Source organism: Macaca thibetana, chromosome 4 (genome assembly GCF_024542745.1).
Source record: "Macaca thibetana thibetana isolate TM-01 chromosome 4, ASM2454274v1, whole genome shotgun sequence".
Classification (NCBI taxonomy): domain Eukaryota; kingdom Metazoa; phylum Chordata; class Mammalia; order Primates; family Cercopithecidae; genus Macaca; species Macaca thibetana.
The window spans coordinates 73,153,916-73,167,373 of NC_065581.1; the positions used below are offsets into that span (position 1 = coordinate 73,153,916).

Sequence of the window (13,458 nt, forward strand, 5' to 3'; positions counted from 1 at the left end):
TTCTCCCTGGGGTGGTGCTGCCCGTAATTTGTGCCTCGTTGAAGAGGAGGCAGAGGAAGAGCATGGCTCTTGAGGGGCTCTGCACTATGGCACATGGTTTGAAAACCACTGGTATAAAATGAGCCACCAACAGGATCTGGTCCGTTACTTTTATAAATGGATATGATTCACTAACATGTTAATTCTTAATTTTGAAGTTATAAAGATAATTAATAGTGTTAATATATTTTTAAAAATCAGTGTGCTACTATTGTATTCTTTACATGATTGTCTTTATAGCAAGTCTGAATAATCAGCAAATTACCCCTTTACTATTTTAGTAACTCCAGAAATGGAGGTGGGGAAACATTTAAATGTGTTGCATTGATGTACTTCTTTGGATGCTATGTTTTTTAGTAGATGTACTTTTGTTTCAGTTAATAGGAATGAAAAGTTAGTGTTATTAAAACCATATTTTAAGCAATAATCATTTGAATTTAATGTAATTTTTAAAAGTATCAAAACACATTTTACATGTATTCTAATACCTTATATACATTGACAATCTATAAAACTGTCTGTATGTCAGTTTACCTCTTCTTTCAAAAGAAAACAAGAACAAAACAATAATTTTCAGCTGTCCTCCTAGAAAAGAGTCCCAGAACAGCTTAAAAATAAAAGGATTTTTTTTTTTTTGGTTTATTGATTGGTAGTTTAGGGATGTACAAAAGACAAAGAATATTTGAATAAATGTAAAAGCATAATTTATTGTTAAGGAAATGAGAGACCTTGCTGATACACAGCTGGCCATTTTTGAGCAAAGCAATTAAGACCAAAAAGCTACATGGAAAATTGCCACTTACACCGCTTATGAAAAGTATAGATTCTGCAACAAAGCTAAAACAGATTTTAATCATAAAAATACAGGAAGGACTCATGGCCACACATTATTCTTTAGCTAGTCTTATGTGTAACTAACAATCACTACGTCAAACAATTTTAAGTATGTAGGATGAAGAATGCTATTTTTTATTCTCTAGAAAGAAAGCATATGCAGGCCTTTTAAAGAAGCGAGGGCACCTTATTTATTTCATTGTTAAGCTTAATATTGAAAAAGTAATTTCCTTTACTTCAGGAAGAAAGTAACATATTCTCAGACATTTTTCAATTAAGTATGTGTCTTCACTGCTTGCCAGGATGGCTGTTATCTTTCAAAATGTAAAAGACTGAGGAAATACATGTTTATTTTCAGGTATTATATTTTGATCAACCCTCTTTAAGAGGAAGTATCTTCCAGGTAGTAGATGATAATGGAGAATTTCCTTGTGTGATATATAAGAAGCAATACTTTTGTTCTTTAATACTTATTTTAATATTTTGTGCCACCTTATTTTCATGTCTTGAAATGTGATGTATTTAAACTCTTCCTTTGTTACATTGAGCTTAAAGTCTTGTAGCTTATTCTGCGTGTCTGCTATTTGCAAGTGTAATCTTTTGCTGAAAAATAAGTGTATTATTACAGAAAAGAAATTGTTCCCATATTTTCTGATTAATGATCTCAAATTATATGCATAAAAGTCTTAAAGACCAGGTGTGGTGGCTCACACCTGTAATCCCAGCACTTTGGGAGACTGAGGTGGGCAGATCACTTGAGCTCAGGAGTTTGAGACCAGCCTGGGCAACATGGCGAGACCCCATCTCTACAAAAAATACAAAAATTAGCCCGGCTGGTTGGTGGGTGCCTGTAGTCCCAGCTATTTAGGCGACTGAGAGAGTAGAGCAGGCTACTCATGTAACAGGAGAATTGCTTGAGCCCGGTGGTGGAGGTTGCAGTGAGCCAAGATTGTACCACTGCACTCCAGCCTGGGTGACAGAGCCAGACTCTTTCTCAAAAAAACAAAACAAAAAAAAACAAAACAAAACAAAAACTAAACAAACAACAAAAAAACAAAAAAGCAGGCCTTAAAGTACTGAGTAGCCCTGTTTTGAAAAAGTTGAATTTATTTCATTTAATTGAGTGCTTTGGATTTTATTTCTTTTCTCTTTCCTCATACAAATGTTCCTACTAAATGGGTCATAATACAATACTTGTGCCCTTTGAAGTCTCTGTTATTTACCTCATGAGCTAAAATCTCTTGAATTTACTAGTTTTCTCATTATGAGGGTATGGATTTTGTCTGAGGAAATACATGTTTATTTTCAGGTATTATATTTTGATCAACCCTTATAGGACTTTTCTAAGTGTTCTTATAGCAGTGAAGCCTAGAAAGTAAGAGTTTCCAGATTCCATCCGTTCTTTTAGCTGACTTTAATGACTCTAATGTGGTGGGTTGCAGGTCTGGCTACTTACCTATATACTCCGTAAACATCCAGAGGCCCAGGGATATTCTGAGCCACTGTGTGTGAATGGAGTTTGGCCGTCTGTAGCTTTCAGCAATCTCTCCGGGTGGTCGCACTGTGCAGCCTCATGGCTCATAAACAAAACTTCGATATGCTTTTAATGATCTTTCAAGTGTGTTGAGGATTTCTTTTTTGATTTTGAGGAATATATGTCAGTATATTTTTAAACTTTAAATTTAGTTCATATATACATTAGTAAAAACATTGAAACTGAAGTCTGGGGGAAGTTTGTGGAACTAGAATATTAGAATCAAAAGTTTGGACTTAAAATCTAATATGACTATCAAGTGGCATGCTGGAAAATTTTAATTTATTTGGCTGTCTTTTAGTATGCCATTCTTAATCTCATCTGTCAAAGAAACAAAAATTATATTTTTCTAGTAGTTGTTTCCGGTTTTCAAACTTATGCATGCTTTCTTGCCTCTTTAGTCAATGTTTTCTTCATGTTTCTGGTTTAAACATGTAAAAATGTATAATAATTACAGAGGTCCTGCTGTACAAGCTACCAAAGCAGCTGCTGGTACCAAGAAATATGATCTTAGTAAATGGAAATATGCAGAACTACGTGATACCATCAATACCTCTTGTGGTAAGTGTTTGGAGAAGATCAATAATAGAAAATGTTCATAGCGATAGGTGATAAACACATAGATTGGGGTGAGGGGTGTGTGTGTGTGTGTGTAGGTATATATGTATATATAAATATATGTGTATAAATATATATATGTATATATAATACCTATATTATCTGAATCTTTCGTCCATGAATGCAAAGTAACAAATAACAATCCAGTGTTTCTTTTTAAGGCTATTTTTCTTCCCACAGAACAATTAGAGTAAAATACTATATCCAGAGGATCCCACATAGTCGTGTTATTTAAATCACAGTGTTTGAATTCAGAAAACTATGAGTAGGAACGATGAATTCAGAAAACTATGACTAGAAACAAAAGTATCATAATTGTACATAATTTCTCACTATATTCTTTCCCTCCATTTAGTATATCTACATAATTAGAAAAGTCTTGCTTATAAATCTAGTTTGTATTTTATCACAGTGACTTTTTACTCTATTGTCAAGACTTGTGGGCTTCGACAAGTTGTTTAACGTTTCTGATTCAATTCCTTCATATATACCTGTTTAGTTCAGAGTTCTGTGGAGCAAATGATATAAGATATAATGACATAAGGAAATGATCTGTAAATTTGAACAATATTATAAAATGCTTATCTTTATGAATAACTAGCTTACTTTTGATTTTGTATCAGTAATTTAAAAATAAAAAAATCTTATGCCACAGAATAATTATATTATTATGTTAGATGAATAAATTAACATGTCATTTTTTTTTTTTCTCTGTGTAATCAATAGATATTGAGCTCCTGGCAGCTTGCAGAGAAGAATTTCATAGGAGACTAAAGGTGTACCATGCTTGGAAATCTAAGAACAAGAAGAGAAATACTGAAACAGAGCAACGTGCTCCAAAGTCTGTTACTGATTATGGTAAAAACAAATCTGTACTTTTGAATGTTTTAAAATATATACATATAAATGCATGTATCTGTACTTAAGACATTTGGGTAAAATGTCCCATATAAATTTTCTCCTGCTGTAGAACTGTGAGCCATTGAATCTAATACAGCCTTGATGGCCTTTTATAGCATTATTTTTATGAGTATGTCTTTAAACTCTTTCTTGTTAAGATATATTGAATTTACTATAATTCAGACAATAATTTTCTTGTCTGTATTGAAGAGGGTGTGCATGTATAATTTTCACACATACACACCCACACACACACATGCACACACTCACAAGATTAAATGTGAAAACGTCAGGATTGCCATGCATCTTTTACTTTACATGTGAAATGAATTTTACATATGAAAATGACTTGCTAAATAGGATGATGGTTTTTATTTTTAAATTTCCTATAATTTTTATTTTTTAAATAAATAGAGATGAGGTCTTGCTATTTTGTCCAGGCTGGTCTCAAACTGCTGGGCTCAAGCAGTCCTCCTGCCTTGGCCTCCCAAAGTGCTGGGATTATAGGCATGAGCTACTGCTCCCACCCCTTTTTCTAATTTTTAAAATTGAATGTAGCTCAGTTTTTAGAAATAGTTCCCTGAAATACCCAATATTGTTATCTTTTTTATATGTCAGTATAAGTACTTTTCTGTTGCTCCCAGAATAGGGTTATAGCCTGGAAAAAGAAAGGAATTGATTCATGCATTGTCCATTTACACTCTTAATTCCTTTGTTTCAAAAAGAATTTTACTGCAAACATTATTTTACAATACTGTGAATATATGAAAGTGAGAAATACTACCTTGCTTCTGACTACAGTTTTGCCTAGATCAAGATTTGATTTTTTGATTGGGATCCTGAACATGGATTTTGTTACTTTGTTATGCAAAATGCCAAGGTGTATACTTGAAATTGGAAAGTAGAGTAGGAGAGATATAACCTAGTAAAAGCATGCATGAACTTGAACATTAACTGAGAATACGTGTGATATGTGAGTTGTAATTTCAATCTTTAAAGCAATAATTGGACTTACTATGTTTAAGTTGGCACAATTTATTAGCTTAATTCTGGTTAACATCAAGGTGACAACAGATTTAATATTTTGTGTTTTTTTTTCCCCCAAGGGGTGTATTCCCAACAGTTGATAGCATAGTTTAGCAATGCAGGACCCAAGTTGACTTAAAAAATGAGTTTTTGGTTATATTTTGCTTCCTCACTACCTTCCAAGTAAATAAAAGCAATGTTTAAATAAAGTCAATTTAATAGTGGAATTTTAGCGTTTCTAAGTTGTTGCAAAGAATAGATTGATTAATATTATTATTAATAAGGGTAATATTAGTGCCAGTGATTGCTCAAGAGATGGCAGTCAGAATATAGGACTATGCAAGGGCAGTGGGAGGTCACTTATAACCAAGAAGTGGCAGGTGGAAGCCACACTAAACACTGTGACACCACTCTCTTCTCCAGTTTCATGTTTTTCCTCTTCGAATTGAACACAACAAAATGATTACGTTAGCTGTTCACTGTCTGTGTACTGAGTTCTGACCACAGATTACCTTTGTTTTGCAAAAAATGACAATGGACTGTTCTTTTTAGCTGTAAATGTTATAATTACTACCTTTAGCTTGACAGACTTTCATTATATTGTATTTCAAAATTAATACATCTGAGTGATCACACTTCTTAAAACAAAGAGAGGTTCTTGTAATATTTGGCACACACATTTTAAATTAATATACACGTATTTATTGTATTTGTGACTCAAACTTTGATACCTTATTCATCTAGCTTTACCCAAAAAAGATGCAAATAATATGTGGCTCACCTTGCCGGTTCAACTACTGTTTCTGTTTGTATATATTATTTGGGAAAACAAAAGAGTAGATTAGGAAAATTTCCTAAGGGTTCTATCAAGGTTTATGAACAAATTTAGGAATTTATGTGAACACAACCCCACACATACATATTAAGCCTTCAGAGAACTTGATTATGAGTCGTTTTCAGGATATATTTTATCAAATGTAACTTCTGCTCTGAAAAGTACTTTTTTTGCTTTTCTCTTTCTCTTTATGTTCTTATGTAAAATTCATCCTGACACAGGAGCATAGCTAAAAGCAAAGGTAAAGAGCACCAAGAAGCTCAATTGAGAAAATTCTACACTTAGATGATTTCCTAATGTGGCAGCCACACACCCTTTAAAAGGAAATACTGTGTAGTCTAATATTTAGAAGGAACAGTTCATTAATTTGAGAAAAAATGATGACAACTTATGATTAACAAAAATGTAGCTTCATATTGTTGACTTAAAGAGTAATACGTTGACAGCTAATGGTGAACTCTTAAAATAATACGTAAGGAGCCTCAGACCCTCTTCCTGGTACAGTCCTGGATGAGCATGCTCTCATCTCATTTACTGCAGAGGGAGATTTTTAGAAATAATTTTTTGGGCAGTAGCAAATCACCTAGTAAATATTTATAGTAATTGTTTAAAACAATGATTTTTGAAAGTAGTTGTATAGTTTCTAAAATAAAAATGGCATGAGTTTAAGATTTAGACAGTTTAAAGAAAGCAAAACATACTGTTATCAACAAGTAGTAATGTTTTTCCTCCTTTAATGTATATAATTTTCTGATGAATTCTCATTATTTTCTATGAAAATTCTAGTAATGTATGAAAGGTACTATAATGTCTCTTAAGTCATTGTTTTTGTTTGGATATATGTTCCAAAAATCACAAATGAAGTGTGATTTTTAAATTTTGGTCCTCTTTATATGTGCTTCAATCAGAAATTTCCTAAACCTAATCAGTCAAAATGGCCTTTTAAAAAAATCAGAAAGCAGCACCTGCTTTTAGGTAATTCTGAGAATATTTGGCTTGTGGATAGGATATTTACTTTTCAGTCACCACCTCAATTGATGGGAAGACTTTTATAAATTAGAAAACTGCTCATTTAACAGTTTTGGCATTTTTATCTTTTCTTCAACATAAAATGTTTGTTCACAGATTTTGCACCATTTTTGAACAGTTCACGTAAGTCAATGGGTGGTAACTCATGAGCTAACTGGAAGATGGGTTAAAACACTTTACAAAGTACTAACTTCTATTAAACGTTGTTTTGCTACAATTTTAAGTGGAATTGTAGTGTGTTAAAGTTGTTATATCCATACTAAGATATATTTTAATTTGAGATGGTGCTTTATTTGGATCACTCCAATATGTATATGTATTACAAAAAATCTAATGAAATTAATGTTTTATCAAATTACTTGCATTAAGAAAATGACTAGCATTTTAAGCTGAGAGAGTATACAATTCTTATTGTAGCAAAACTCTTAACATAGCAGCTGACCTTTTAGAATAAAGACTAACTTTTAGGTGCTGGTTTTTGGTCACTGTATTTTCAAACACTGATGGTGTCTGCATTTCTGTCTAAAGGTATTTTAGTTTTATAGATAATGTGATAGTGTATACAGGTTTAATAATGATACCTCCTTAAATAGAAAGAGGAGATTATTGTTACGTTTATAGCTTCTTATGGTACACATTCTTTGATAATTTAAAAGCTTTTAGTCACCTTAGTGTACAGTAAATCTCTTATAGAATTAGTTGGGCAGTAATGATTTGGATATAATGTCACATTCATTTTCCAACTGGTTGGACCTTATGTTTTGAAGTGCTACTTATAATTTATAGGGCTGCATTTGAAGATTATACAATTGAATATGAGGGAAAGTTGTTTAGAATATTAGTTTCAAGCTTTTAATGTCTGTCTGTATCTTTGTGTTTTTCCAGATAAGTATTCATTTCTAGTCTTCCCCAACAAAATTTCAGTTCTCCCATTAGTAAGAGAAGCTATCAAAGACTTTCTATTTAGTTTCTTAATTTTATCCAGTATCTTAACTTACAGGAGACTTACTTCAAATTAAAAAGTAGGTTAATTAATGAATGACTATCAGTATCATGGTAAATTTCCCATAAACTGGACATTAAATTCTGATTCACTAGTTAAGATGGAGGGAAGGTTTTAAAATTCTTATTTTTGAATTAGTACATTTTCCACAATGTAGGGAGTTTTAAAAACTTAAAGTAGAAACACTGAACTGTAAGTAGCTCTGGGAAAACAGGAGCGAAAGAATAGATAAGCAGATGTCTGTTAATATGTGATGCAACTTTTAAAGTTACTAACAAAACCGGGCCTCTCGTTCCTTCATAGGCATCTTTAGCTTTGCTAACTGCTTTTTCCTTTCTCTGGTTTGCAAAGAAATAAATTCAACTGCCATAAAGCTTTTGCTATTTCTTGGTATAAAAAGTAGAATAAGAGTATTTTCATCCTTTCAGTATTTGCAAATTCTTACAAAAGCCATGTAGCTGTTCTCGACTTTATATCATATGTATATTTTACAGTATTTCTTTGACACACTTAGATTTTCATAGTGAGACTCTTAATTGAGCTGCTGTAAATGGTTGGTCCACTTTTGAAGTTCTGTGAGTATAAAACATATTAAACAGGCTAACCAAACTTATACTGCTAAAGATGTAAAGTCATTGCCCCAGGGAAATGTTTACGTTTGCAGATAAAGTAAAACCTAATTGTTAAGTAATGAAAATTGAGGTAGGAATGAAAGATTGATATGAATGAAATGCCCAGTACTAGTAGAAAAGCAAGGATTTTTCTTTTCTATTGACAAGGAGAATCAAATGTTACATACTTTGCGCTTACTTCATTGGATTTTATTCCAAAAGAAATCTGATTTCAGAGTAAGTAATTATCTTTAAGGGAAAGTTTATGCTGTTATAAGGTGGGTTTTTTTTGGTCATATGGTTATCTAAATATTGTTAATATCTGTGTTATTTGATCATTTTAAATCCTAAAATTTGTTGGCAAAAGAAAAAAATTTTATATGACTTCTACATTTTGTGGAAATAGTGATTAAATTGACAAATGTCTACATCCTTCAGATTTTTGAAATTACTGTTTATTTTGTTCTATCATAAATAGTCTAATAAAAGTTACTCGACAAATTTGAACTCTTTGGAGGAAGAATATAAATTTAGTGAATAATAGTAGTTTGTTTTCCTGATATATGAGTTTATTTTAGGTTACCGTTACAGTGATTTGTGGGAATCTGATAGGGGTTTGTTGCTGGTGGTGGTGGTGGGGTGCGTGTGTGTGTGTTTGCAATGCTAAGAAACTTCTTAAGGGAAAGAGAATTCTAAGAAGTAACACTCTGAATTTTATTAATTTGTAGGCAATAAATATTTGCATTTTGTTTTAAATTTACTATTAGGGACCTTTCTTCTTTTTAAAAAATTATTGGGGGTATATTTTAGGATCAAAGGCTCTTTTCTTTTCCCTTAAGCTGCTGGTATAAGTTTCCTTGTTCTGTGTAATAGCTCAGCAGAACCCAGCAGCTCAGATTCCTGCCAGGCAGCAGGAGATTGAAATGAACCGACAGCAACGCTTCTTCCGCATCCCATTCATCCGCCCTGCCGACCAGTACAAAGACCCTCAGAATAAGAAAAAAGGCTGGTGGTATGCCCATTTTGATGGACCATGGATTGCCCGGCAAATGGAACTCCATCCTGACAAGCCACCCATCCTACTTGTGGCTGGTGTGTATGATTCACATGAAAAATAAATTATTAAACAAAAAAGATCATAAACTCTCTGACTGAAACATTCTAATGTATAATATAATAATTTATTAAATTTCAGGGTTGAGGGATGGAGTTTTGTGGTTAAGTCATATTTCCAGTTCATTGAGGATTAACTCATTTATAAATGTGAAATTGCTTGGATTAAATTATGTTCTTAGCACATAGAAACTTGTCTGTATCCAAAAAACCTTTCCATTTGTGTTTTATCATATCCATTGATTTGTAATGGCTTGAAGAAATGTAGCATTTTTATTAACTCTGATAATTTGTTTGATCAATAGCAGTGTTTATTAAAATTGAAAGGGTCCTTGATGGGGGACAAATTTTAATTGTTTCTAGTGATTTTGTTAAGCAGATTTCCATCTTAGAGAAAAATAAAGTCTTAGGAAGTTTTCAGATCTATGAGAATTAATAGGTATTTCAGGAATACAATTGGTAAGAAATGGTCCTGAAGAGAGAGATGGTAATTTTCTGATATCTCACGGATACAGGTAAGGACGACATGGAGATGTGTGAGCTGAATCTTGAGGAGACTGGCCTGACTCGGAAGCGTGGTGCTGAGATCTTGCCAAGACAGTTTGAAGAAATCTGGGAACGCTGTGGAGGCATCCAGTACCTTCAGAATGCGATTGAGAGCAGACAGGCTCGGCCCACCTATGCAACAGCCATGCTGCAGAATCTGTTAAAGTAGATGTTGCACACCAGCCTTACAGCTGGGAACCTTTGCCATGGTACTTAGGTAGGGTGTGTGCCCCCAGATTTAACCATTCCATAATCATGTTAGAGTTACTTCTATAAAGTGAACAGATTTTATTAATCATGGCTTTTGGTGAATTTGTTTAAGGTCAATTATGGTAGCAAATTTTGGACCTAAAAATTATTTTTCTGTATCCTGCTGTAACTCCTAAAACTCTCATTATTCTCTAACTATTACACTTGGGCACATTCTCATGTTTCTCATCCTTTGCCAGAAGACTACCTTAATCCATCATAATTGTTCTCTAGGAAAAGAGAACTTTTTTCAATATTCAAAATACTTTTTAAGGATGGCACAGTACCATATAACTGGAGTAATAAAACATGAGCTTACAGTCTTACAATAACTAAGCCACTTAAAATGATCCAGGCACTAATGTTTTGGTCTGAAAAGCTGTGTACTTTCGTTATGGACATTTTCAGAAATTTTTGGAAATTTCCATTAAAGGTGGAAAATCTATTATTTTCCTCCTTTGCAATGTCTTAGTTTGAGTGAAACACTTCTAAGTTCTACAATTCTAGAAAGAGCCTTAATGTATTTGATGTATTCTGTGATAAGAGGTACTAAATAGTATCCGGCACAGATTTGCTTTTCTTTGCTAGCAAAATGTGTGTTGCTGTCAGAATATTCTCTTTATATTCCATGGAAAAATAAAGGAAATTCAGATTGTTTAAATGCCTAAAAGTTTTGAGATAAGTTTTGTTTCAATTAGGAAAGGAAATAGATTTTAGGTGGCATAATGGCTTAACTGGACTGAATTCAAATACTCTTTCAATTTCATCTCAATAGCGATTTTTGTATAAGAATCTTGTCCAAGTTGTTCATTGATTTAGCAAGTGTTCTGCTTCCTACATCTTTCTTTTTAAGAAATTCCTAGTGTCTTTTTTGGCCTTTGAGGTTTTGGTAACTGTAGACCTGTTTCATAAGCTTTGTAATTCAGAAGTCCTTGTATTTAGTAAGTGCTTGTTTTACATAACTGATAATTTTAAAATGTTTTATTTGTGTGCTGTTAGTATTGATTCAAATGTCAGCAGCTTTAAGCCTAATATTTATGACTTTCATATTAGGAATTTAAAGACAAAAATACATAAAGGAGTTATGCTGACATAATTCTAAGGAGTTTTGTTGTATTTTAGAATAAAATTATAAAGTAAAATTATTCTCTGTACTGCTTTTTTCTCCAGTTTTTAGAGACCCTAACCTTTGAAATGAAATTCCAGTGATTTCTTTTTTCCCTAGAAAGATTACCTCAGTTAGAGAAGTATTTCCCAGCTGACTAGTGTTTGTGAGCCACAGACACTGTCTTCAGAATTGATTCTCTCATAATGTCTTAGTATAGAAATGTTTATTTATTATGATACATGCAAATGATTGTCTTGAGTTAAATGGTCGTGTCTGTGCTATTAATTGAGAATGCAAATGTGATTATCTTTTGAAGGCTGTATTACTGCATAGATTCACCCACCCTTGGGTCATTTAGTCCCTGTGATTGGTGACAGAAGGTGTAGCTACTGAAATAAATGACCTATTCTCTCTCTTCCATCTCTCGCCTTTAATTGGTGTTTTTATTTGTGTAGGATATAAGGTTTGTTCCTAACCAATAGTGAGTAAAGTTCTTGAACAAAATTTAGTAGCCAAATTGGTTTTTAATGACGTGTCTCTTTAGTACGTTTTTCAGAAATAGTTTTATAAATCTTGTAGGTACATTAATAGGCACTAGATGGAAAATTAAAGAGTTAAACTTATTTAAATGAGAGAATCTAATGTTTTAAGAAATTTGTAAGAAACGTATCACAGCAAAGCATTGTTATAAGTGCTTAGTTTTTGACTCTAATAATTAATACAATTATAGTTAATTTTAAGTGATAATGTTTCTAATCATGTCACATAGCTGTCCTAGAACTTATCTATTTAAAATAGTTTCCTGAGTTAATTTTGGCCAGCAGGGCAACTGCCCTAATGCAGATAGACTTACAGTAACCTACGTACAATAGATGCACATGCACAGAGATGCCCCTTTGCTGGAGAAACTTAGGACCCTGTCAGCCTTTTAAAGGAAACAGCAGGAATGGTGTCCTAAATGGTGTTCATGCAGCTGCTTTACCATGTTCACAGTCAAGCCCATGCATGCCAGGTTAAAACTGTGGAAGTCAAAAGTAAATTCACTCATATTTTAATCAGTCATTTTAAGTGAGATTTAAAATTAGAAGTTTAAACCACTGTATCTAAAGAACTAATCTTTTCTTAATACCAGTTCCTTCCATAGCATATGCTTTGCAAAGGCAGCATGCATAAAATACTTAAAATGAGAGGACAGAATGTTTTCACACTTGATTCAATTATAATATAATTCCTAATTCTGGTAACACAGTTGAGATATGTATTACGAGTTATGGGAACTCATTGGGAAAAGGAAGTTACTCTAATTCGCGTACGTTAAGAGAATACTGAGTTTTCTTAGTTGTAAAGTTGGGGAGATGGCACCTTCTCAGAGAAAGGTGAAAATATGAGGAAGAAACAAAATAGTGCATGTAGGAGCACAGGGCCACACAAAGGCAGTCTATTGTTACGCTCATTCTGCTTCTGTCATGACTTTTCATAGGTCATTCTTGTGAACCATTTTGTTTTGCAAGCAACCGAGGGAAGATCATCTTAAGTGGAAAATCAGTGGTGGTTGTGAACACTTAGAGAATAGCAATCCACAGGCAAGAATAATGGTATTGTTTGTAGAGCTTTATTAATTAGATATTTTTTAAAAGACATTTTCATTCACAAGTTATTACTATAGTTCTCAGGGTATCCAAACATGAAGATCATTGTTTTTTTTTTTTTTTTTTTTTTTTTTTTTTTTTACCTGAAGTAGCTTAAGAGTACTTGGATCAGTAGAATAAATATTTATTGAGTCAATCAGTCAGCCAATTAATATCATGTTAGTGATAGACCTGCCTCCTTTTATGGAAGAGGTAACAGATCCAGAGCGGTCAAGTAATTTAGTTCTAGACTGTCAAAGCCTTTGCTCCAATCATATGTAATAAAAAGAACCAAAACAAATACTTTTTAGTAGCCCCTGTGGATTTACAAAGGGTTGCCTCTCTGTCATTCCACAAATTGAGAAGGTGTGACAGGTCTTCCCTA

The 13,458-nt window shown here is 33.0% G+C and overlaps 3 protein-coding genes across 13 annotated transcripts in view; 1 reads left to right on the plus strand and 2 right to left on the minus strand.

Annotated features, from left to right (window-relative positions):
- The window catches only part of MYO6 (myosin VI), a 161,674-nt gene extending 150,195 nt beyond the window's left edge, over nt 1-11,479 (plus strand). For 6 of the 10 annotated variants that reach the window (XM_050786474.1, XM_050786483.1, XM_050786479.1 and 3 more), the window contains 5 exons: nt 2,865-2,968; nt 3,752-3,883; nt 6,912-6,938; nt 9,303-9,521; nt 10,058-11,479. In XM_050786474.1, coding sequence (XP_050642431.1) covers nt 2,865-2,968; nt 3,752-3,883; nt 6,912-6,938; nt 9,303-9,521; nt 10,058-10,257 — 682 coding nt within the window. In that variant the 3' untranslated portion in view covers nt 10,258-11,479. The remainder of the gene's footprint in view (nt 1-2,864; nt 2,969-3,751; nt 3,884-6,911; nt 6,939-9,302; nt 9,522-10,057) is intronic. The other 4 variants (XM_050786477.1, XM_050786481.1, XM_050786480.1 and 1 more) reach the window with 1 other exon arrangement.
- COL12A1 (collagen type XII alpha 1 chain) overlaps nt 1-13,458 on the minus strand; it is a 1,021,934-nt gene that overhangs the window by 823,036 nt on the left and 185,440 nt on the right. The gene's annotated exons all lie outside the window — the stretch shown is intronic.
- The window catches only part of LOC126952142 (cytochrome c oxidase subunit 7A2, mitochondrial), a 1,153,643-nt gene that overhangs the window by 662,482 nt on the left and 477,703 nt on the right, over nt 1-13,458 (minus strand). The gene's annotated exons all lie outside the window — the stretch shown is intronic.